Genomic DNA, 23,401 nt, shown 5'->3' with positions numbered 1-23,401 from the left:
ATCTTGCTTTGACTTATGTCATCGAGTGTTCTGCCTCTGTTTTCCTCTGAGAGTTTTATAGTTTCTGGTCTTACATTTAGGTCTTTAATCCATTTTGAATTTATCTTTGTGTATGGTGTTAGGAAGTGTTTTAATTTCATTCTTCTACATGTAGCTGTCCAGTTTTCCCAGCACCATTTATTGAAGAGGCTGTCTTTGCCCCATTATATATTCTTGCTTCCTTTTTCAAAAATAAGGTACCCATAGGTGCATAGGTTTATTTCCAGGCTTTCTGTCTTGTTCCATTGGTCTATATTTCTGCTTATGTGCCCGTACCATACTGTCTTGATGACTGTAGCTTTGTAGTATAATCTGAAGTCAGGAAGGTTGATTCCTCCAGCTCCATTCTTCTTTCTCAAGACTGCTTTGGCTATTAAGGGTCTTTTGTGTTTCCATATGAATTGTGAAAATTTTTGTTCTAGTTCTGTGAAAAATGCCATTGGTAATTTGATAGGGGTCACACTGAATCTGTAGATTGCATTTGGTAGTATAGTCCTTTTCACAATATTGATTCTTCCTGCTCAGGAACATGGGATATCTCTCCATCTGTTCATGTCATCTTGTCATCTTTGATTTCTTTCATCAGTGTCTTACAATTTTCTATGTACAGTTCTTTCGTCTCCTTAGGTAAGTTTATTCCTAGATATTTAATTCTTTTTGTTGCAGTGGTGAATGGGATTGATTCCTTAATTTCTCTTTCTGATTTTTCATTGTTAGTATATAGAAATGCAAGTGATTTCTGTGTATCCTGAATCACTTGTGTGTACAAGTGATTTTGTATCCTGCAACTTTGCTAAATTCACTGATTAGCTCTAGTAATTTACTGATACTATCTTTAGGGTTTTCTATGTACAGTATCATGTCATCTGCAAACAGTGAGAGCTTTACTTCTTCTTTTCCAATCTGGATTCCTTTTATTTCTTTTTCCTCTCTGATTGCTGTAGCTAGAACTTCCAGAACTATGTTGAATAATAGTGGCGAAAGTGGACACCCTTGTCTTGTTCCTGATCTTAGGAGGAATGCTTTCTGTTTTTCACCATTGAGAATAATGCTTGCTATAGGCTTATCATATACAGCCTTTACTATGTTGAGGTAGATTCCTTCTGTGCCCATTTTCTTAAGAGATTTAATCATAAATGGGTGCTGAATTTTGTAAAAAGCTTTTTCTGCATCTATTGAGATTATATGGTTTTTATCTTTCAGTTTGTTAATATGGTGTATCACATTGATTGATTTGCATATATTGAAGAATCCTTGCATTCCTGGAATAAACCCAACTTGGTCATGGTGTATGAGCTTTTTGATGTGTTGCTGAATTCTATTTACCAAAATTTTGTTGAGGATTTTTGCATCTATGTTCATCAGTGATATTGGCCTGTAGTTTTCTTTTATTGTGTTGTCTTCGTCTGGTTTTTGTATCAGGGTGATGGTGGCCTTGTGGAATGAGTTTGGAAGTGTTCCTTCCTCTGCAAGTTTTTGAAAGAGTTTTAGAAGGATAGGCATTAGCTCTTCTCTAAATGATTGATAAAATTCTCCTGTGAAGCCGTCTGGTCCTGGGCTTTTGTTTTTTGGGAGATTTTTTATCACAGCTTCAATTTGAGTGTTTGTAATTGGGTTGTTCATAATTTCTGTGTCTTCCTGGTTCAGTCTTGGAAGATTAAACTTTTCTAAGAATCTGTCCATTTCTTCAGGTTATCCATTTTATTGCCATATAGTTGTTCATAATAGTCTCTTATAATCCTTTGTATTTCTGCATTGTCTGTTGTAACCTCTCCTTTTTCATTTCTGATTTTGTTGAGTTGATTCTTCTCCCTTTTTTTCTTGATGAGTCTGGCTAAAGGTTTGTCAATTTTGTTTGTCTTCTCAAAGACCAGCTTTTAGTTTTATTAATCTTTACTATTGTTTCTTTCATTTCTTTTTCATTTATTTCTGTCAGATCTTTGTGATTTTTTCCTTCTATTAACTTTAAGGGTTTTTTGTTCTTCTTTTTCCAGTTGTTTTAGGTGTGAAGTTAAGTTGTCTATTCAGTGTTTTTCTTGTTTCTTCAGGTAGAATTGTATTGCTATAAACTTCCCTCTTAGAACTGCTTTTGCTGCATCCCATAGGTTTGAAGTTGTTGTGTTTTCATTGTAATTTATTTCTAGAAATCTTTTTATTTCCTTTTTGATACCTTCAGTAACCTGTTGGTTATTTAGAAATGTGTTGTTTAGTCTCCACGTGTTTGTGTTTCTTACAGTTTTTTTGTTGTTGTAATTGATATCTAGTCTCATAGTGTTGTGGTCGGAGAAGATGCTCAATACGATTTAAGTTTTCTTAAATTTACAGCCTAAGTTTGATTTGTGTCCCAGAATGTGGTCTATCATTTGGATAAGACCCACCTCTTGATGTGGGTCTTGGTGATGATTTTTTTTAATTTGACAGCAAAGATAGAATTTTTTAAAATCAAAGATAAACAAATAGAACTACATTAAACCAAACAGCTTCTGCACAACAAGGAAACTATCAGCCAAATAAAAAGGCAGCCTAGTGAGTTGCAAGTCGTATATCTGTTAAGGGGTTAATATTCAAAGTGTATAAAAAATTATTCAACTCAACAACAACAAAAATAATTTGATTTTTCAACTGGGTAGAAGATATAAATAGACATTTTCCAAAAGAAACATCAAGATGAACAAGAGGTATATGAAAAGATGCTCAGCATCACTAATCATCAGGGAAATGCAAATCAAAACCATAATTAACTATCACCTCACACCTATCAGAGTGACTGTTATCAAAAAGACAACAAATAACAAGCATTGGTGAGGATGAGAAGAAAATTGAACCCTTGTGTGCTATTGGTGGGAATATAAATTGGTGCAGCCACTATGAAAAACAGTATGGAGGTTCTTGAGAAATTAAAAATAGAACTACCATGTGATCCAACAATTCTGCTTCTGGCTATATATCTGAAAAATGAAAACACTAACTTGAAAATATATGCACTGCCATGTTCACTGCAGCACTGTTTATAATAGCCAAGATATGGAAACAGCCTAAGTGTCCATCAGTGAGTGAATGGATAAAGAAATTGTGCATATACACAGCGGAATATCATTCAGCCTTAGAATGAAATCTTGGCATTTGCAGCAACATGGATAGACCTCAAGAGCATTATGCTAAGTGAAGTAAATCAGACAGAGAAAGACAAATACAATGTGATCTCCCATACATGTTGCAACTAAAAATTCTTTTTAAAAAAGCTAACAGATAGAGATAATTTATTGTTGGTTGCAAAAAGGATATTAGTAAAGGCTGAGAAAGATGAGTGAAGTGGGTCAAAGGATTGGGAAAAAAAAAAAGCATTTTGAAATCATGCATTAAGTCAGAAGTAGATGCCTTGAATTTGTAGGAGTCTATAACCCAATTAGAACTTTTGGTACACAAATTGAAAGCATGTTCTTATGAAGAAAAGCAGTTGGACTTTATACCATTTCATAAACCTGTAATGGTATTTTCCTTTATTTTCTACATACTAATATACAGATTATCCTTTCATCAATCTTTTTATAGGTAGAAATGTGTCATTGCAATGAGACAGCTTAATTGCACTCTAGGGGCTATTGTCACCATCCTCATTAACTGGCATTTAGGCAGTGGTGGCTCAGCTGGTGAAGAATCCACCTGCAGTGCAGGAGACATGGCTTTGATCCCTGGGTGGAAGATTCCCTGGAGAAGGGAAAGGCTTCCCACTCCACTATTCTGGCTTGGAGAATTCTTTGCAACCCCATGGACTGTATAGTCCATGGAATTCTCCAGGCCAGAATACTTTATGTATCCTGTGACTGTATTTTGCCACAAGTCTTTTATGATTTTCACTTATATTTTTGTACCTTTAAACAATGTTTACTGTTAACTTACATAGTTTATTTGTAAATGGTATGAATAAACTTTAAAGATAGACTTGCTACTGAAGATTTTGAGTGACATGTTGGCCATATTAAATGTTAGGCTTAATTTCAAAGTCTGTAAACCATACTTTTAAAAAAACAGTAAAACAAAAAGAAAAATCTGATTTCAAGAATGGCATTAGACTGTAGTTATCCTGTGAATAGGACATTCTCTGTGCCTTCCCCGTTTTTTGAGTCCTGCATAAATATAATCTGATGCTGAGTTAGGTGTTAATTGACACCATATCTTGCTTGATCAAACTGCAGTTAGTTATGAAGCAGGAAAACAAGATATAAACTAACCAAGATCTTGACATGGCCTAGAATGACCTATGGTGTGTTATATAGCCCTGGTTTCAAAACTGAGTAAGTAGGATAGCCTGTAAATGGCTCAGACAGCAAAGAATCTGCCTGTAATGCAGGAGGTCCAGGTTTGATCCCTAGGTCAGGGAGAACCCCTGGAGAAGGGAATGGCTACCCAGCCCAGTATTCTTGCTGGGAGATTTCTCTGGACAGAGGAGCCTGTAAATACTTAATTATTGATATATTAAAGAGTCGTTGAATATCTGGAACTTCTCAGTAGGGAAGAGGCTGTAATAATGAAATTCTTTTTCTTTGGTAATTAGAACCACTGAAGATTGGTTAGACCACCCCACAATCTAAAGCTCTCTTTCTCTCAGGCAAAGTGTTCAGATACCCATTTGAGGATAGCAGTTTCCATACCTGGCAGGAAGTTGAACTATGCAACCTTTTGAACTCACTTCACAAAGAAATTGATGACTTGTTCAGGTGTTGTTATTGTTACTTTCAAATTGAGGCACTCTGTTTTCTCTTTGATGTGTAAGATTTCAAAATGTAGTGTTGAATCATAAGTAGTTTTATACCCAACATTGCCTTCTGTTTGATTCAGAAGGTATAATTTGAGCTGTTTATATGTCTCCAAAGTACGTTTTATATTTATCTGCTAAACAGTATTTTAAAGGTAAGTTCATTGTTTTAAAATTTTATTCTCCCAATGAATTCCCCTCTTCTAGTGGCATAAATAAGAGTCAAAAACCAGATGAAACTGGATGGTCACATTCTGAAATCATACTCAGGATTAGTTCAATTTGACAAGCAAATTTTGCATCGGCCATCCTGACACTTAGTTTCGCCAACCTTCTGCCAAAGTAAAGAACTTTAGTGTACTAATACAGTGGAAAAAACATCAAAACCTCAGTCACAAAAGGAGGATAGAATGGATATTACATATCTCATTAGACTCATTTCTTTCTCTTTATATGATTTCAGGTTTTTTAGGCCCACCTGCCAGTGCTGTCCTAGGAGCCAGTGGGCACTGTTTTCTTTTTTTGCTTCATCTGCACGTTGCCTTAATGTGTTTTTTTAAGGTTTCTTGTCATTTTAAATATGACATACTTACTAAGTCATATTTAAAGTCATATCAAGTTATATGTCATATTAAGGTTTACTGTGACTCTTCAGTCTTGTTCCTTGTTCTAAGAGTACAGTGGTGAACCAGATAGACATGGTCACTGCCCTGGTTGAACTTACAGTCTAATGGAGGAGACAAACAACAAATAAACTAGCCGTTACATAATTGAAAGCTAGGAGAATAAAAGATACAAAGTACACAGATGAGGAAGGTGGTGAGGGCATGGCAGGAGAGCGCTGCTTTGGATAGGGGAGACAGAAGAGACCCTTTCAAAGTCATACCAGTCTGGAACTTGAAGGGTAAGAAAATATTCCAGGTAGAGGAAACAAGTATCAAGGCCCTCAGTTGTAAAAGAGCTCATTCACATTTTCTTTCTGTGCTCGTTTAAATTATAAAGATGACTGATTTAATTTGCTAGTGAAATGGTTATGATTTGATGCAATTCATTTATCTAAATTGTCAGCTCCCCAAAAGAGTCATTGCTTCACTTTGCGCTTTAAACCTTGGCCCCTGAACCACTTGGAGCATCACATTTAGTCTCAGCTTAAATATGATGTGTCTAGTATTCCTTATAGAGGGAATTCGCAGTATCTGTCAGCTCCTTTCCCTTCTCCCTGCTCCTCAGCGTTGTTGAGAATGCATCTGCTAGGCACCTCCGCTCCTTCCCCTAGCCCCACCCACTACAGGAGTGGGCGGTGCTCGGTGCTGCAACAGGGAGGGTGCAAGCAAGAAAAATACCAGTCTTCAGACCTACCCATTCTCTCTGTTGAGGCTCCCATCCTTCTCCTGAGTCTCTACCAATTTGACTTCCAAGTTCAGGTCATTTCAAAGATGTTGCCAGCATACTCAGCCATGCACTACAAGAACTCAAGTCCCAATTACCACTATATGCTGCCCATTCTAGTGGGTCTTCTTGTTTATCCTAAACGTCTCTCCTTGGATCTCTACCACGTGACTTCTTCATCAAGAAGCTATATTGGTTGATTCTGAAATGGGGAGTGAGCAGGGAGATTTAACTGAGTTCTTTTGCAATTCCTCTGACTCCCTCTTTGGTATGCCTTTAGTAGCGGTTCTCCCAAAGGCCAACAGGAAATGACCTTTTCCTGCTGCTGATCTGGTGAAGAAGGAATTGGTCTTCTACCTCGGACTGGCAGCTGTAGAGAAAGACAGAGTACCTGATTCTAGTAGTAGTTAAGACTTGGCTTGTTTCCCTGGTCCCAACTTGAAGTTACTGCCTTATTAAGTACATTTTTCTTGGCATTAATAGGGGTGGTAGGGATGAGAACACTGTGCCTTCATTTTTTCCCTTATTGATAAAATGAGAGTGTTGGTATAGATGATCCCTAAGGTTCCTTTAGTCATAATATATCATGTTTGTAATCTAAACCATATAGTAGTAGTCTTGTCTCTGTCTGACACCCATAATGTTTACATTGGAAATTATTCCAGTATATGAGCTTGAGACATATGTGGAAACATAGAGCCCAACTGGTTGAATGTTAGTTTCTGCAGTTAAAAGCAGTAATACTGTATGCCCTGATGATGAAACAAACTAACTAAGCCTGAGTTAGTCTTTAAAGAAGGATGAACATGAGTCAGTGAAAATTGTAGTGAATGACTTGAAGATGTGTTTCTTCACTTTGTCATAAGGGTCAGATTTGACTGAAATGACACTGTGCTAATATTATCCTGAGTTCTGTTGCTCTCTAAATTGATCCCTCCTTCTCTTGCAGGAGCTATTGTGACAATCTTGGTTACCATCCATTAAGTGCTGCTGACTTCGGGAAGATTATGAAAAATGTCTTTCCAAACATGAAGGCACGTCGTCTGGGCACAAGAGGCAAATCTAAATATCCTTTACCAGTTTGATTTTCAGTGATCTCTTTAAGTTCTCACTTATTACTGAACATCTGCTGTTGTAGTTCAACTAGCAACTATATTCAGAAATAAATTTAAGTCAACAAATACAAACAACTCAAAAGTACTTAGAATAATTGTAAATGTTATTCTCCCAGCTATTTATCACACTGCAATAACAAATGGTGGTTATTAGGATTGTGATAGATCTCACCTTTCTCTGTCACTGTAATGTGTCCTTAATGGTTTGATCTTCTTGTCCTTAGTAGTGAGGATTATCAAGGTATACCATAGGACAGCACTTGAAAATTATATCAATAAAAGTGGAAAAAGATGTTAGCTTATCATCTTTCCTTCCTCTACCTTAGAAACATAGGGTTCTTCCTGGCGATATATACAACATTCAAAAAAATTTCTTGTGGAACTTGGACTGGAGGATTAGTATTATCTTTAAACTGTTTTTCATACAGTCATCTAAAGGCTGTTTTAAAATTAAAATCAGGGCATAGAAAAGGCACCATAGGAGCAAAGAGAAGTAAGGAAATTAAAATTAAGACTTTATTATAAAGTTCTTCCTACCCTTGGAAGAAGATTGTCACATAGAGGGTTAGAAATCCTATTAGAAATACATCATTTCTCTCTGCTTAGCTGTGGGCCTCTTTCAAAGCATGAAAATTCTTCTGTGGAGGAGATGAGAAGGGGAAGGGGAGAGGCTGCTTTTCTAAAATGACTCCAGGCAGGTGCTCTTTAACTGCTTGTTGCACGACCTAGTCTTGTTTCCTGAGTGCAAACAAAAGTGTCTTGGTGTGTCATTGGCATGTTACAGGTGATAATCCTGTGTGTTTCAGTGGAAAAAGAGAAGTGAAAAGGTTAAAGCCCTTGTGACACTCTTAAGAGTTGTTTTTGTCCCTGTGCCCTGGCTAGAGTTTCCCTTCTCTCTGCCAGGTTTCCATCTGGATATTCCTTTCCTTCTGACCTGTTTGTTACTGATGGCTGGCACAGCTTATTAGGAACATTTATTCATAAAATTTATACCAGATGAGAACCATTTTGTTTCCTTTAAGATGGCAATATTCTATAAGAACTGTTGCAGTTTCAAAAGAGTAAAGGTGTCCTGAGTTTCTAATATTAAAGTCTCTTCCTGAAGAACTCAGAAAGTAGATGGTGTCTCAGGCTGATTTTATTCTCATTTCATATATGATTGCTTTCCAAGTGCTAACTATATAAACAGTTCATTTAATGTAGAGTACTTTAGACCTTGACCATTTATTACATATTGCTACAGTGGACTAAGAAAAAAAGCTTTTGTTCATATGCCAACACTGCCCAATCTTGATTTTCACAAAACTGGAGATGGGGTAAGAATTTCTGCCTTTTATTTTTAATAAGTAAAATTGTACCTTATTATCAACATCGAAATGCATACTGCATAGTCTTATTTGAATAAACAAACAGCGGTCATGTGTTTGGACTCTTCGGTGCATGGAATTCTCCAGGCCAGAATGTAGGAGTGGGTAAACTGTTCCCTTCTCCAGGGCATCGTCCCAACCCTGAAATTGAACCCAGGTCTCCTACACTGCAGGTGGATTCTTCACCAGCTGAGCCACCAGGGAATCCCAAGTAAAATTGTACCTTAATTATCAACATTGAAATGCATACTACCTAGTCTCATTTGGATTAAACCAGGGACCAGGAACTGCACCTTTTACTAAATAAACAAGTCAAAAAACTCAACAATGGCTGGAAACTGTTAGCGTACATTACTTATTTCACATGTACTTACATTACTTATTTCTTGAAATTAAGGGGAAAAAAGATGGATCTAAAGTTACTGATTTGTAGATATATCCATGGTGTATATTGTCAAATGGAGCTACAGAGTAACGTGTATAGAATGAATGTTTTTAGAAGAGAAAATATAGTTCATGGATAGTTTGTTTTCTTGATGTTAGAAAAGGCTTTTAGAAAAATTCAGATCTGTTATTCTTCATGTATGTTTAACAACATATGTTTAGATGTTATATTCACAATGCTGCTGATGGCTGTGCACCAGTAGGTACAGGCATGGGACTCATATTTGCAAGGATCTACTTTTCTGCCTGCCAACACCAGTCACTTAGTACTGCTTTGACCTGACAGATTTAGATTATATCTTCTGATTAAGGGGCTTCCCTGGTGGTTTATACAGTAAAGAATCAGCCTACAATGCAGGAGACCCAGGTTTACTCCCTGGGTCAAGAAGATCCCCTGGAGAAGGAAATGGCAACCCACTCCAGTATTCTTGCCTGAAGAGTTGCATGGACAGAGGAGTCTGGTGAGCTACAGTCCTTGGGGTCACAAATAGTCAGACACAACTGAGTGACTTTCACTCACTCACTTCCTATGTATCTTGAGTGTGCTTCAATTTAATTTCTCTGAACTTTCTTTTTAAAAGTCTTTTTTTTTTTCTTCCCTTTTTCTTCTGTTTAGTTGGAAGGCACTGAACCTTCTGGGCAGCTTCAGAACATTGATGAAGAAGTTATCTCTTCTGCTTGCCGTCTTGTGTGTGAGTGGGCCCAGAAGGTGTTAAGCCAGCCATTTGACACAGTCTTGGAATTAGCCCGCTTCCTTGTAAAAAGTCACTATATAGGCACCAAGTCGATGGCAGCGCTTACTGTGATGGCAGCAGCACCACCAGGTACAAAGTGATTAACAAGCTGAAACTGACAGGGCGTTACGACACCTAGAGTTGGTGGTAAAAGAGGAGTTTAGCCGTAAAACTTCTTTCTCTTTTTAGGATTTGTATATGTTCACTCTTCACTTAATCCTAAATTCAGATGGGCTTATTGAGCTACCGAAAATAATAATAATAGTTTTTTCATGATACATTTTAAGTTACAGCTTTGTATGTTGATCTGCTTAACTATGAAACCATTATGCTTTGCCAGTTGTTATTTCATTCATTTTTCCATTGCTATTTTAAAGTTTAAAGAATATATGTATGTGCACTTTTAAGTATATATGTGTTTCTAAATTAATAAATATTACAAGTAAATAGTAAGGTTAAGTTTTTAAATTACTTGCTGAGACTCCTGTCCCCAAAACTAATACTTATAAATGAAATGATCTTTGGACAATGTGAAAGGTACCTAGTCTAACAAAAAGTAAATCAAGTGAATGAAGCATTATTATGAAATAACAAGAGTGACTTTTTAAATATGCATTCAAATGGCTGTTTTTATTCAGATAGGAACTCTAGAATTGACAGTTTGAGGACTGGCAGTATCATTAGAATAATGACTCCCTTGTAAGTTAATAGCTGTATAAAGTACCTGTTTTCATGAAATTTTTTAAATGTCTTATTTCGGTCATACTTTAATAACCTAAGAAAGAGTGAATAAATTTTGTTACTACTCTAGGAAATTATAACTTCTTTTAAAAAAATTTATTAATGTGAAACAGTAGATTTATCACAGTGAGGACTATAATTATACTCTTGAATAACTTTACTTTTTTATCTTAACTTCATTATTTTAGTAAGGAATCCTTTTCCTCTATGTTTAAGAAGCTTTAAGCATTTGTGGTATGTGTGTGAGATTGTTCTGTTCTGTCATTTTTTTTTTGTCATTTGAGGACCATCAGTATGACCAAAATAGCCTTTTACAAGAGCCTCATAATTTTTCCTATCTCAGTTAAACTGGATGACTCAAATTGAAGAGTGCAAGAGCAGCCTTATGTAGCTAGTTAGTTCACATCTGTTACCTCATTTATTCCCACGGCAATCCTGTAAGATACATGATATTTATTCCCATTTTAAAGATCAGAAAAAGACTGACACTAAGGGAAGTTAAGTCCATCTGACTATTTGTCCACAGTCAGATGAGTTGTGGAGCCAGAATTTGAATCCTGATTTGTCTGTCTCCAAAACCAAGGTTACTCCTTTCCATAAGACTGTTCCTAGCTTCTGGCAAAACAGGTTCAAAAAAAGATATGGGCCCTTCAACTTTCAGTGTCCCCTTTCTCCTACCCTACTGACACCCAGAAGAGGAACACGTTGAGGATTTAGGAGATATCATAGGGTAAAGAAACGTCTGTCTTCTTATTTCCCTCATTATTCACATAGGCTGACTGAAAAAAGAATGTTGAATTAATGGATTTTTAAGGCGTAAATGTGAAGAAAGGTATATTCTATAAATGAAAACACTGACAATCATATAAATAGACATTTGTATAAATAGATAATATATAATTTAGACATTTGTAACTTTTTGAAAGTAGCTTGGGAGGCTGTTCTATTAACAGCTGTGTCGTTACTCAGTATTTTAGAATCTCGCAATTTTGTTCTCAGCCACTGCCACTTTTAAAAATACCTTTTGTAGTGAATAATCTTCATCCTTTGAAGGTGAATCTGGTTTTTTATAGTCTCCATATTAAGAACAGGTTGTATTACAGATGTCCTTTTTTAAGTCAGCTGCTTGGAACCCGTTCCTGTCCAGAAACCCTGGCAGGAGGCATCAGACAGAGAGCTTCAGGCGGTTGGCAGAGGCTCTTGGGGTGCAGGCGCTGAGTAGCCGGAGCCGAGGCTGCGGGTTGCATGGGAGCAGTGCAATTTGAGTTGGATTTGAGGGGAAAAAATAGTACTTAGGTGGTTAAAGGGAAGGTCAGAAAATGAGAGATTGTTGAGAAATGAGTGTGTGGGTGAGAGTTTACAGCCACTTTCTCTCCTTCCGGTCTCCCACTCACCAGGCTGTTGCTGTCCACAGGATGCAAAGCAGAACGTCTGGGGAAGGGAAGGGCAGGGCGTGCCCTCAGGTCGGGGTGTCCTCCCCTGGCCTCCCTCCACTCTTCTTACTGACTCTGCTCCCTTTCTGTTGATCTTAATGCCACTCCCTAGATGTGAAATGAGCTTTTGAAAAATTAAATTTATTACATAATCAGTTTTTCTTAAATTAAAATTTATCCCGCGCTTATTTTATCATTCCTTTTTCTCAGTGTTTCATCTTACTACTGCTTGAAAAAGTTTCCTCAGAGACCCTTTTTTTAGACTTTATTAACCTCAGTCTTACTAAGAAATTCTGCTTAATTTCTCCTAAGTCATACTGATATAATTGTATGAGTTAAAACTGTAGTACCTATTTTTATGAAATTCTTGTGGAATTAAAGACTTGTTTTCCCCATGCATTTTTTCCTAAGATATAGATGGTTTCTGCAAATATGTATTGAGTGCCCCTTGTGGGCTGAATATTAAAATCATAAAAATACATGAATTTCTTAATTAGAGAAGAGGGGAAGGAGATTTTCTGACATCTACTGATAAAATGTAAAACATGTTAGCTTGGCGCTGACTTGTCTTAACTTCTGCACATTAGTGATATAACTACTATTCTTTTCAAAATCTTCATCTGTTATTGCTGATTTAACTACCAAGCTGAGCCATATTTTAAGGTTCAGTTAAAACCATATTGGCAAATATTTATAACTGTAAGTGTAATGTTAATGCTTTGTAAAGAAATGGTGAGTTAAAATGTCCTGGGTTTGTTGCTTTGTCCAGTAGATGGCTACATAATCAAAGAAATTGAACTGTAACTGCCTTCTCTAAAGAGTATTTACGCTCTCCTTTCTGTTTATTTTCAGGAATTAAAGGAATTACCCAGCCTTCTGCTTTTATACCTACTGCTGAAAGTAATTCCTTTCAGCCTCAAGTGAAGACTCTGCCATCTCCTATTGACGCCAAACAGCAACTGCAACGGAAAATCCAGAAGAAACAGCAAGAACAGAAACTACAATCCCCTTTGCCAGGAGAATCCTCAGCAAAAAAATCAGAAGGCGCGGCAAGCAATGGAGTGACTAATCTCTCTAATGGGAACCCTGCAATCCTCTCTCCTCAACCTATCGGTATCGTCGTGGCAGCTGTCCCTAGTCCCATTCCGGTAATATCATTAAACAGCATTTGGCCTGACTGGGATGGTGGGAAGTCCGTTGTTTAATTAAAAGTAGCGCAGGAGGAGGAGGCAAGCAGAGGTATAAATTCAGGTATAAACTGAGTTTGTGACCACACAAAGATTTCACTTCAGTCGGTTGTCTTTTATTCAGGATATACGTTGTTGTCTACAAAATAAGCTATAAACAGAAGTGAAATTACAAGACACATAAGTTTGTGCATAATCAGTCAGAGCTTTACATAGGAGATAAGTCATTTTCAGAGTTGTTTCATCTCTCGCTCAGCAAAGATGACACAAATGCAGGCTTTTTTTTGTTTGTTTAATTTTTTTTTTTTTCTTTTTATCATTCAGATGGAACAAAATTGTAATGTGTAGCGGTAAAACATTAATATAGTCCCATCTCTGGCTTGCTGAACACGGGACCTCGGGCAAGTCTCTTAGTTACTCTGAGTCTCTCTTATCAACAAATCGAGGTCTTGGTATACACCTTGCCTGTCCCACACAACTGATGTTATGACGAACAGGCTTTTAATATGAGAGTGTATCGTGCTAAAGCAAGATGGTATTTTAGGTTGTTATTTGTGATACTATTAGAAAGATATTGTATCTTATTTTTTTCTTGTTCTTATCATTATCATCGTCATCATCCTGTCATTAAAGCATGGAGTACCTGGGAACCATTCTCTTGCACTGATCATTATACAGCGAACTGGGGAAGGCGGTAGTTTTATCTGAGACCTTATCCACAGTGGTTTGTTAGTAATGTCCAAGGTCAGTCTACATATAAGATAGTCTCCCCTGTGAGTGAGTCATCTTGGCACAAATTCCAGTTAGTTACCTCTATATTAAATAGTTGTGATAGTTCTTCAGATTTTATCTCTGCTCCCTATAACCCTCCTTAAAAAAATCATTGTTTTAGCAATGTGAAGTTTTTTACTGACATCTTAATATTCTTCTTACATATCATTGTATTTGGTAACTATATTACACTGTGTTGCATGTAGTGTTTATTTATCTGGTCTAAAAGAATTCTTGTCTAACATAGGAACTGTTTTTTTTTTTTGTTTTTTTTTCTTTTTAGTGTTACATGTATAAAACGCCTCGATACTAATGAATTATATGAATTGCTGTTTATACTCTGGACTTGATAAATCTGGTATTTTTGTTTTCCACCTTTTAACAGGTCCAACGGACCAGGCAATTGGTAACTTCACCAAGTCCAATGAGTTCTTCTGATGGCAAAGTTCTTCCCCTCAATGTACAGGTGGTCACTCAGCACATGCAGTCTGTGAAACAGACACCAAAGACTCCTCAGAACGTCCCGGCCAGCCCTGGCGGGGATCGTTCTGCCCGGCACCGCTACCCTCAGATCTTACCCAAGCCAGCCAGCACCAGTGCACTCACCATCCGCTCTCCGACTACTGTCCTCTTCACTAGTAGTCCCATCAAAACCGCCGTTGTGCCCACCTCACACATGAGTTCTCTAAATGTGGTGAAAATGACAGCGATATCCCTCACACCCAGCAGCAGCAGTGCCCCTCTGAAACATTCTGCCTCAGCAAACAGTGCTACAGGAACAACAGAAGAAGCGCGGACCATCCCACAGATCAAGAATGGTTCTGTTGTTTCACTTCAGTCTCCCGGATCCAAGACCAGCAGCACCGGGGGACCCTCTGCCGTGGAAGTCAAAATGGAGCCTGAGACGTCATCAGATGAGCCTCCGATACAGTGCCAAGAGAACTCTGACGGGACCGACATGCCCAAAACAACACCTGGTGCCCTCTCGGGACAGAAAAGTAATACAGATGGAGCAGTACAAAAACCTTCCAATGAAGGTGTCGTTGAAATAAAAGCAACTAAGGTCTGTGACCAGAGGACCAAATGCAAAAATCGCTGTAATGAAATTCTACCAGGCTCTTCAACAGGCAATAATCAGAACACTGTCACTCTCTCAGTTGCCACCCAGAACTTCACTTTCACCAGCACCAGCTCACCGTCTAATGGTGACTCAATAAATAAAGACCCTAAATTGTGCACTAAAAGTCCAAGAAAGCGGCTCTCTTCTTCACTGCAAGAGTCCCAGGTGCCTCCTATAAAGAAACCAATTGTGGAACAGCTGTCTGCAGTTATCCCAGAAGGTCAGAAACCAGGCAGTATTAAGAAGGACCAAAAGGTTCCACATTCAGGGAAAACAGAGAGCTCAGCAGCAGGTGCTCAGATTTCCAGCAAGGTCTCAACACATGTCAACTCACACATAGTGTCAAGTCAGCCCATGGATTCCTCTGCTCTTGTTACCAGCGATTCAGCTTTAGAACAGCAAGCCACACCATCGTCATCTCCAGATATCAAAGTAAAGCTGGAAGGCAGTGTCTTTCTCTTGGACAATGATTCAAAATCAGATGGCAGCTTTAATCCAAATGAGTGGCAACAGGTCACTAAGGATTCTGAGTTTATATCTGCCGGCTGTGAACAACAGCAAGATATCAGTGTTATGACAATTCCCGAGCACTCTGATATCAATGACTTAGAGAAGTCTGTCTGGGAATTAGAAGGAATGCCACAGGACACATATTCCCAGCAGCTGCATGGCCAGATCCAAGAATCTTCTTTGAATCAAATACAAGCACAGTCTTCAGATCAGTTACCTCTACAGTCCGAACTGAAGGAATTTGAGCCTTCTGTTTCCCAAACAAATGAAAGCTACTTTCCTTTTGACGATGAGCTTACACAGGATAGTATTGTAGAAGAGCTGGTGCTCATGGAGCAGCAGATGTCGATGAACAACTCTCATTCTTACGGTAACTGTTTGGGAATGACCCTGCAGAGTCAGTCCGTGACTCCAGGAGCTCCAATGTCGTCTCACGCCTCCAGCACCCACTTCTATCATCCAATTCATAGCAATGGCACTCCAATCCACACCCCCACCCCCACCCCCACCCCCACTCCCACCCCCACCCCCACCCCGACCCCCACATCTGAAATGATTGCTGGGTCGCAGAGTCTGTCACGGGAGAGCCCTTGCTCCAGGCTGGCCCAAACGACACCTGTGGATAGTGCTTTGGGAAGTAGCCGACACACACCCATCGGTACGCCACACTCTAACTGCAGCAGCAGTGTCCCTCCCAGCCCCGTGGAATGCAGGAATCCTTTTGCATTTACCCCAATAAGCTCCAGTATGGCATATCATGATGCCAGCATTGTCTCAAGTAGTCCTGTGAAGCCGATGCAAAGACCCATGGCCACACACCCTGACAAAACCAAGCTTGAATGGATGAATAATGGGTATAGTGGGGTTGGTAATTCATCTGTTTCTGGCCATGGCATTCTCCCAAGCTATCAGGAACTCGTGGAGGACCGTTTCAGGAAACCTCACGCTTTCGCTGTGCCTGGGCAGTCCTACCAGTCTCAGTCCAGACATCATGACGGTCATTTCGGTCGTTTGACTCCTGTCTCTCCTGTGCAGCATCAAGGTGCCACTGTAAATCACACCAACAAACAGGAGGGTTTTGCGGTCCCTGCCCCTCTTGATAATAAAGGAACTAATTCATCTGCCAGCAGCAACTTCAGGTGCCGGAGTGTGAGCCCTGCTGTTCATCGGCAGCGTAATCTTAGTGGAAGCACCCTCTACCCAGTATCTAATATCCCCCGATCCAATGTGACCCCCTTTGGAAGTCCAATAACCCCCGAAGTTCATGTTTTCACAAATGTCCACACAGATGCATGTGCCAACAACATAGCTCAAAGAAGTCAATCAGTTCCATTGACAGTCATGATGCAAACAGCCTTCCCAAACGCTCTTCAAAAGCAAACGAACAGTAAGAAAATAACCAATGTTTTGTTGAGTAAACTTGATTCTGACAATGATGATGCTGTGAGAGGTTTGGGCATGAACAATCTGCCCTCCAATTACACCGCCCGGATGAATCTCACTCAGATTTTGGAAACGTCCACTGTCTTTCCGAGTGCCAATCCGCAGAATATGATCGATTCCAGCACTTCTATTTATGAATTCCAAGCACCATCTTACCTCACCAAAAGTAATAGCACCGATCAGATCAGTTTTTCTCCTGGGGATAATCAAGCACAATCAGAAATTGGAGAGCAACAGTTAGATTTCAGCAGCACTGTTAAAGACCTGTTGAGTGGAGACAGCTTGCAGACCAGCCAGCAGCTAGTAGGTCAGGTAGCATCTGACCTCACTAATCCTGCGTCTGACTTCTCTAGCGACATCAGGTTGTCTTCTGAGCTCTCAGGCAGCATCAACGATTTGAACACTCTAGACCCAAATCTACTGTTTGATCCAGGTCGTCAGCAGGGACAAGATGATGAACCTACACTGGAAGAATTAAAGAATGACCCCTTGTTTCAACAAATTTGCAGTGACTCCATGAGCTCTATGACTTCATCAGGTTTTGAATGGATAGAAAGCAAGGACCATCCTACTGTTGAAATGTTGGGTTAAATTGTGTTTTATAATATGTAGCACACTGTAACTAAAGACATATGTATTGTATTTGTCTTAATGGAAGTGCCTCCCGCAGCAGAAACACTTACTATTAATTGTGACATTTTAAAAAGAGTTTGCTGCCGAAGTGGTTTCTTCTTCAGTAGGAAATGGTTAGACTCGCCTCAGTTCTTACCAAGTTTCTGAAAAGAGTAGGCTGTAGAAAAACAAATATTAGGTTTTAAATTTTGTAGTGTTCCCCATTTAATCACATTGTTTGTTAGTCAACAAAAGAATAACCAGCTTTTACAAGAGCAGTCTAGATCTTTATTTTGTATAAGTTCATTTTATTTCATCGGTTGATCTGCACAGATTTTAGAGGAAACCATTGATTTTAGGTATAGGATATTTTGTTGTTGTTGGCATTATCTTTTTAAGTATGAAATCATAGCTAAGGTGGACTGTAGACAAGAAGGTCTTCCTTGAAACAGGGATAATATTCAGGTTATTATAAGTATTTAGGCTTGAAGCATAGAGCTACTGTAGAATGAAAAAATAAAATCTCTGTAGGACTTTCTGGGACTTCAGTACCATTTGCACCGCAACGAAGGGCTTAAATAGGAGGGAATAATGGAAAATTAAATATTAATATAAGGAAAGCAAAAGCTGCACTAAAATTATTAAAAGGAAAAACTAGTAGCCATTTTTATTTGTGACCTTGCGTTAGTCTTCTTTAAATGTTAGTTTTAATGTGGAGCTACCACAGAGACACGCACCCATGCAGGCGCGTGTGCACACACACACACACACACACACACACACGTAAACAAAGCAAGTAAGTAATGCGAAGTGTTGTAATTTAACAGAATAAATGCAAGCATGTTAGAAGAATATCTTGTTTTATTATCTGGTTAGTTGAGATAGGAAAATTTAGAAGGAAACTAAAAAGCATTTTCTTAGTTTCATCACAATATGTCTGTATGCACATATTAAATTCTATTTAAGATTTATTTTGAAGGTTTTTATTTATAGTATTCTTAAGTCCTCAATTTAGTGACTGGCTCCTTAACTCCTCCTGAATATAGAAATGCAGTTTGATCATGGGATCCCTTTGAAACACAAGCAAGCAGGAGAGAGATGACACAAAAAACTGAAAAGACAATAATATTTCACCACCCAAGGTCTGAAGTCACAAATCTTTATCTCTGATAAAACAAAGGGGGGATATCTAATAGTACTTGAAGAAGAGGAGCATTTTATAACATGCTTAATTTATTTATTGTGATAACCACAATTGCAAAAAGAAGCACTCAGGATTTGTTTTAGAATGTTTCTCTCTTATAGCTCCCATTTTGTTTTGTGAATAGTTATTTATGAATTTCATGCTGACACAAGTCTTCTCACTAGTTGACAGCTCCATTTAAGTGAGTTTCAAGGTTAGTTTCAAATAGACTTAAAAATTTGCCATTAAATTTTTAAAGTTGTCCTTAAACCATTGCTCTGCTACCTTGAACCTAACTAAGCTTTCCTTTACCTTAATTAATTAGTAAGCCAATCAAAAGACTACAATCAATGAATATTTAACAAATGTGATGAAGAGCTTAATTTAATAAGGTTTCATTGTTCAATAAATTTGCAAGGTAGGATATTAACATTTTGATAAATAAATGGTGCTAGGGTTGGCTCAGAGGTTTATATATTGATATGTCCTAGTTACTGACATTTGTGTGTTTGCTGTTATCTTGATTTAATGATCTGTTAGATATTTTTTCTTGATGCTAGTTATTTCTTCACTGTACATTGAGACACAGCACTACTGCACACCAAAGTATGCAATACCCAAAGGAAACTGTGTGATTTCTTTTAACAAATGATGGGAGCCTTTCTATATGAGATACTCTGAAAAGGAGATTTTGAGGCCATTCTAATCCCTTGTTTACATTATTAGCTTCCTACTAATATAAAAAATAATGGGAATCTTTTTTGATAAAAATATAAAGACTGGAGGATTTTTAACCCCCTGTACAGTATTGCAGCAAACACTTTAAATTTGGTTGAATTCGTCCAGCAAACTTTCTGGGGTTCATATATTGCACTAAATTTGTTGAACCTGTGGTAGGCACATCTCTTAGGATAAATGCAACCAATACAGTCCACAGATTAAACTTTTTAAATGTGTTTCATTATGAAAAGACAAAATGTCATCAAAGTGACAGATAAAATTGTCTTATGTAGCAATGTGCATTAATCTCAATGAGATATTTCTATTTCTTATTCTCTTACATGAGAATATTACAGCAGGAAGAATTAAGTTTAGTTTGCTTCACCATGTTAATACATGATCACAAAATGTGCATGAGTGTTATTGACTTATCTTGTACAGTACTAGGTATTCCTGTAACCACTTTTTTTTTTCTTGGCTGTATTGAAACTGGTTCAGTGTTAACCAGACAAACATAGTTATTCACAAGTTATTTACTTTTTTATGTTTACTAATTCTGCTTAGTTATTGTTGAATATGTTCTTTTCTCAGATTATTTTCATTGTTTTGACGTTTTAAACATTTTGCATACTGTTTATCATGATAAGACTTCATGAAGTAAATAATTTTGCATATAATTGCAATAAGCACTGACTTTTGAACTGAAAAGAAGGAAAGTGTTTTTTTGTGCAGTGCATCAGAGGTTCATATAAGAGTCTTGTACTATAATGTGCTTTACTACACCATAAATGACAAAAACAAGCCCTGTTTCATGTTTTCATTTAGTGCAAAAAGTCAAGATTTCCCCAGTGTTTTGTTGTCTGTTGTACCTGCTGAAACTACAGTAGTTGAATATTGCAGTAGCATTTCAGTTCTCTTTTTTTATTGAAAGTGCTCAAAAATTGTTTTTTAAATGTTTTCAAAAACAATTAAAAACATTTTATATTAAACTGACTGGATTTTAAAGTGGTTTATGGAATCTATTTTATGTAGAGCGCATGTCATTTTGTAAACAGGCCTGAAGCACTTCTTCCTTTGATCTCCTGAAAGTTGAGGAAATGGGGGGGTGGGGGTCGGGGGAATCAGCAAAAGGAGGAGCAGTGCTGCCAATCTAGTCTCTTTCATTAATCCAGAAGGCTATATGGATCTTATCTTGTTCATCCAAACTCTGCTGTTCACTTACGATTTTTTACTGATGAATGATACATGACAGAGTTTTATGTTGTAACAACAAGAACAACAAATCTTTCCTTTTGTTCATTGACATAAAATGTTTGCTTTAAAATGTTAGTCTGTGGTATACCTAGATATAGGTATTTGGGGATCTTTGAATTGAAAAATAATAGAAAATTGAGAAAATTTTAAAGCACATCTGTGTCCAAAAGCATTATAGGCATTTTGGTGAACCAGAAATACAAAGTGATAAGTGCACTGAACTTGTAAGCCAGAACTTGAGCTCTAGGTCTGGAAGCAAGAAAAACCACCCAGAAATTTCAAATCTAAAAGAATTAAGAAGCCACCTTCTGACTTGAAGTTTCCTCACTTTTGAAACTAAGATGCAGTTTAGATGCACTAACAACCAGTGTCTAGGACTGTAACTTATATTGTAGCCAGGTCTTGCCTGAGCCAGAGCCTCCTTCTTTGTGAAACAGATCTATGTAGTTCTTCAGGAGCCCCACTCTCACCACAGGACCAGAGCCCTGAGTGTGGACAGGTGGTAGAAGCACCTGTCATAAAAGGCAAGAAGAGAGTGGAGATTGGGCGGGGAAGAGGAGAAGAGCAGGAAGACACATAGGAGCCTGCAAACCAAAATTCTAAAGTACTTGAAGAAAATGAAAAATCCTAAGGAAGACAGTCAGCAATCACTCAAGGTAAAATAAAAGTAATGTACTCTCTGTATAGTTAAGTATTTAGGATTCTCAGTAATAAAGGGGGGTGGTATAATTTTTGTATGATCAAGAATAGGCAAACAAAACAGGAACCAGTGGATATAATAAACCAGTGAGGCATTCTGGAGGAAAAAGTGTTACGTAGTACTTGAGGGGCTTTTGGCTACAAGTGAGAGAAAACCTAACAGTGGATTAAGCCATCAAGACATTTATCTTCGGCTTAATAAGAATTTTGGTGATAGGAGGTGCTGAAGGTTCATTCAGTGACTTGTTTTTCTTCTGTGTTCCATCAGCTTCAGCGTTGCTCTTCTGTGTCTGTTGCCTCATGGTCACAAGATGGGCTACCACAGCTCCAAATATTTTACCTTCATACATCCCAAACAAGGTGGTAAGGGCAGCTCTCAGCCTTTTATCAGAGAGAAAAAGAAAAACTATTTCCCAGGCTCTGCCATTACTCCCTCCCACTCTATCCCTGACTTAGTCTTATTAGAAAAAAAAAAAAGGTCAGAGACCTACCCTAAAACTAACTAGCTAAGATTCTTGATTCATTTTTTATAGCTATGGGAGGGGCCTATTTTCAGGAGCATGTGATCATCCACCTAAAATAAGTCCCATAACCTAGAGAAGATACAAGGAACTTGAGATCTAGTGCCCACTCTTGAGAGAAGCTCACAGTCTTGTGAAGAACTAATTGTGTGTTCTTGGAGAAGTGCCAAATAGAAGTATATGTGACATTCTATCTGGAAGGAAAACGGGGAGAATTCATACTCTGAGGATCCAAGAGCTGGGCAAAAGGAAGGTCCTTCCTGTTAACTAGGGCAAAATGTTAACCTGTGGTTTGCCTTCCCCCTTAGAGAAAAATCAGGTATTATTGAATATCATAAATGCAAATTGCCTCAGTACCTGCTACTGTCATAGAAGACCAAAATTTTGATTTTTGTTAAGACTGTAGAGATTTATTTTGACATATATTGCTATAAATGAGTTTTAAATAATTAGAATTACAGATTTTGTGGATGGGATAATTTATCGATAGTATATAATCTGAAATTTTAAAAAAATATGTGTATGACCAGCCCTGGAGCTGTAATCTGCTCATAAGTTTAGAAAGGGGAAAACAGAAAGACTATGATTTTCTAGATCTTATGTCTAAGAAGCACTTGATTTGGGAGAGAGGAAAATAATTTTGTAAATGAAATACATCATGAGGATGGTATTACTACCATATATAGAATATTTTCTTGCACTAAACCGTGTGCTAAATACTTCATGAATATTTTGGTTTTCTCACTGTAACAATTCTGAAAGAATATTGTTTTTCGAGTGAGAAAATTTTAGCTCAGAGATCAACTGGTAGGAGTAATAGCTAATAATAGGAAAAAATGTAATTAACTTGGTTCCAAAGCCTAGTTCTTAACTATGACACTATAGCTAAAGATACTTCTTCAAATTACCTGCTGTAGTAGTTTGATTTGCTGGCTTCTTTGAAATGTTCTTTCTGGCTTAAAATTAAGGTTGATTTTTGTTGGAATTTTCTTTCTATGTAACTTATCCTTAGATTTCTTATACTTCCTTTGCGTTTTTGTTTTGGGATTTTGCTGTATTTTGTGACTTTCCTCTAAACAACGAGTTCCTTTCCCTTCTCTCTATCCTTGGAAATACATGCCTTCATGTATTGGAAATCAAGGGAGAAGTAAGATTTAAATAGAAAATTTTATTTTGCACGTAGCCTTTCTAGCATGTCTTACCAGGTATACCTAATCATATCTACTTTAAAATCACTTTTTAAATGTCACCAGGAAATAAAAACTAGACAAAAAATGTTTTGTTGAACAAATGATAAATTGCCTAAAATATGTCAGTGTCTGTGCTGGGAGTTAGAGAAAACGTCTGCCATTTTGAAATTTTA

The 23,401-nt window shown here is 37.7% G+C and overlaps 1 protein-coding gene across 4 annotated transcripts in view; it reads left to right on the top strand.

Moving 5' to 3' along the window:
• The window catches only part of RFX7 (regulatory factor X7), a 132,068-nt gene extending 111,499 nt beyond the window's left edge, over window positions 1–20,569 (top strand). For all 4 annotated transcript variants that reach the window (XM_061157221.1, XM_061157222.1, XM_061157219.1 and 1 more), the window contains exons 6-10: window positions 7,134–7,254; window positions 8,535–8,615; window positions 9,727–9,934; window positions 12,871–13,166; window positions 14,362–20,569. In XM_061157221.1, the coding sequence (XP_061013204.1) occupies window positions 7,134–7,254; window positions 8,535–8,615; window positions 9,727–9,934; window positions 12,871–13,166; window positions 14,362–17,640 (3,985 nt within the window). In that variant the 3' untranslated portion in view covers window positions 17,641–20,569. The remainder of the gene's footprint in view (window positions 1–7,133; window positions 7,255–8,534; window positions 8,616–9,726; window positions 9,935–12,870; window positions 13,167–14,361) is intronic.
• The last annotated feature ends 2,832 nt before the right edge of the window (window positions 20,570–23,401 follow it).

This window comes from Dama dama, chromosome 12 (genome assembly GCF_033118175.1).
Source record: "Dama dama isolate Ldn47 chromosome 12, ASM3311817v1, whole genome shotgun sequence".
Classification (NCBI taxonomy): domain Eukaryota; kingdom Metazoa; phylum Chordata; class Mammalia; order Artiodactyla; family Cervidae; genus Dama; species Dama dama.
Note: the sequence above shows the minus strand (reverse complement) of the source record. Positions and strands in the feature narration are given on the sequence as shown.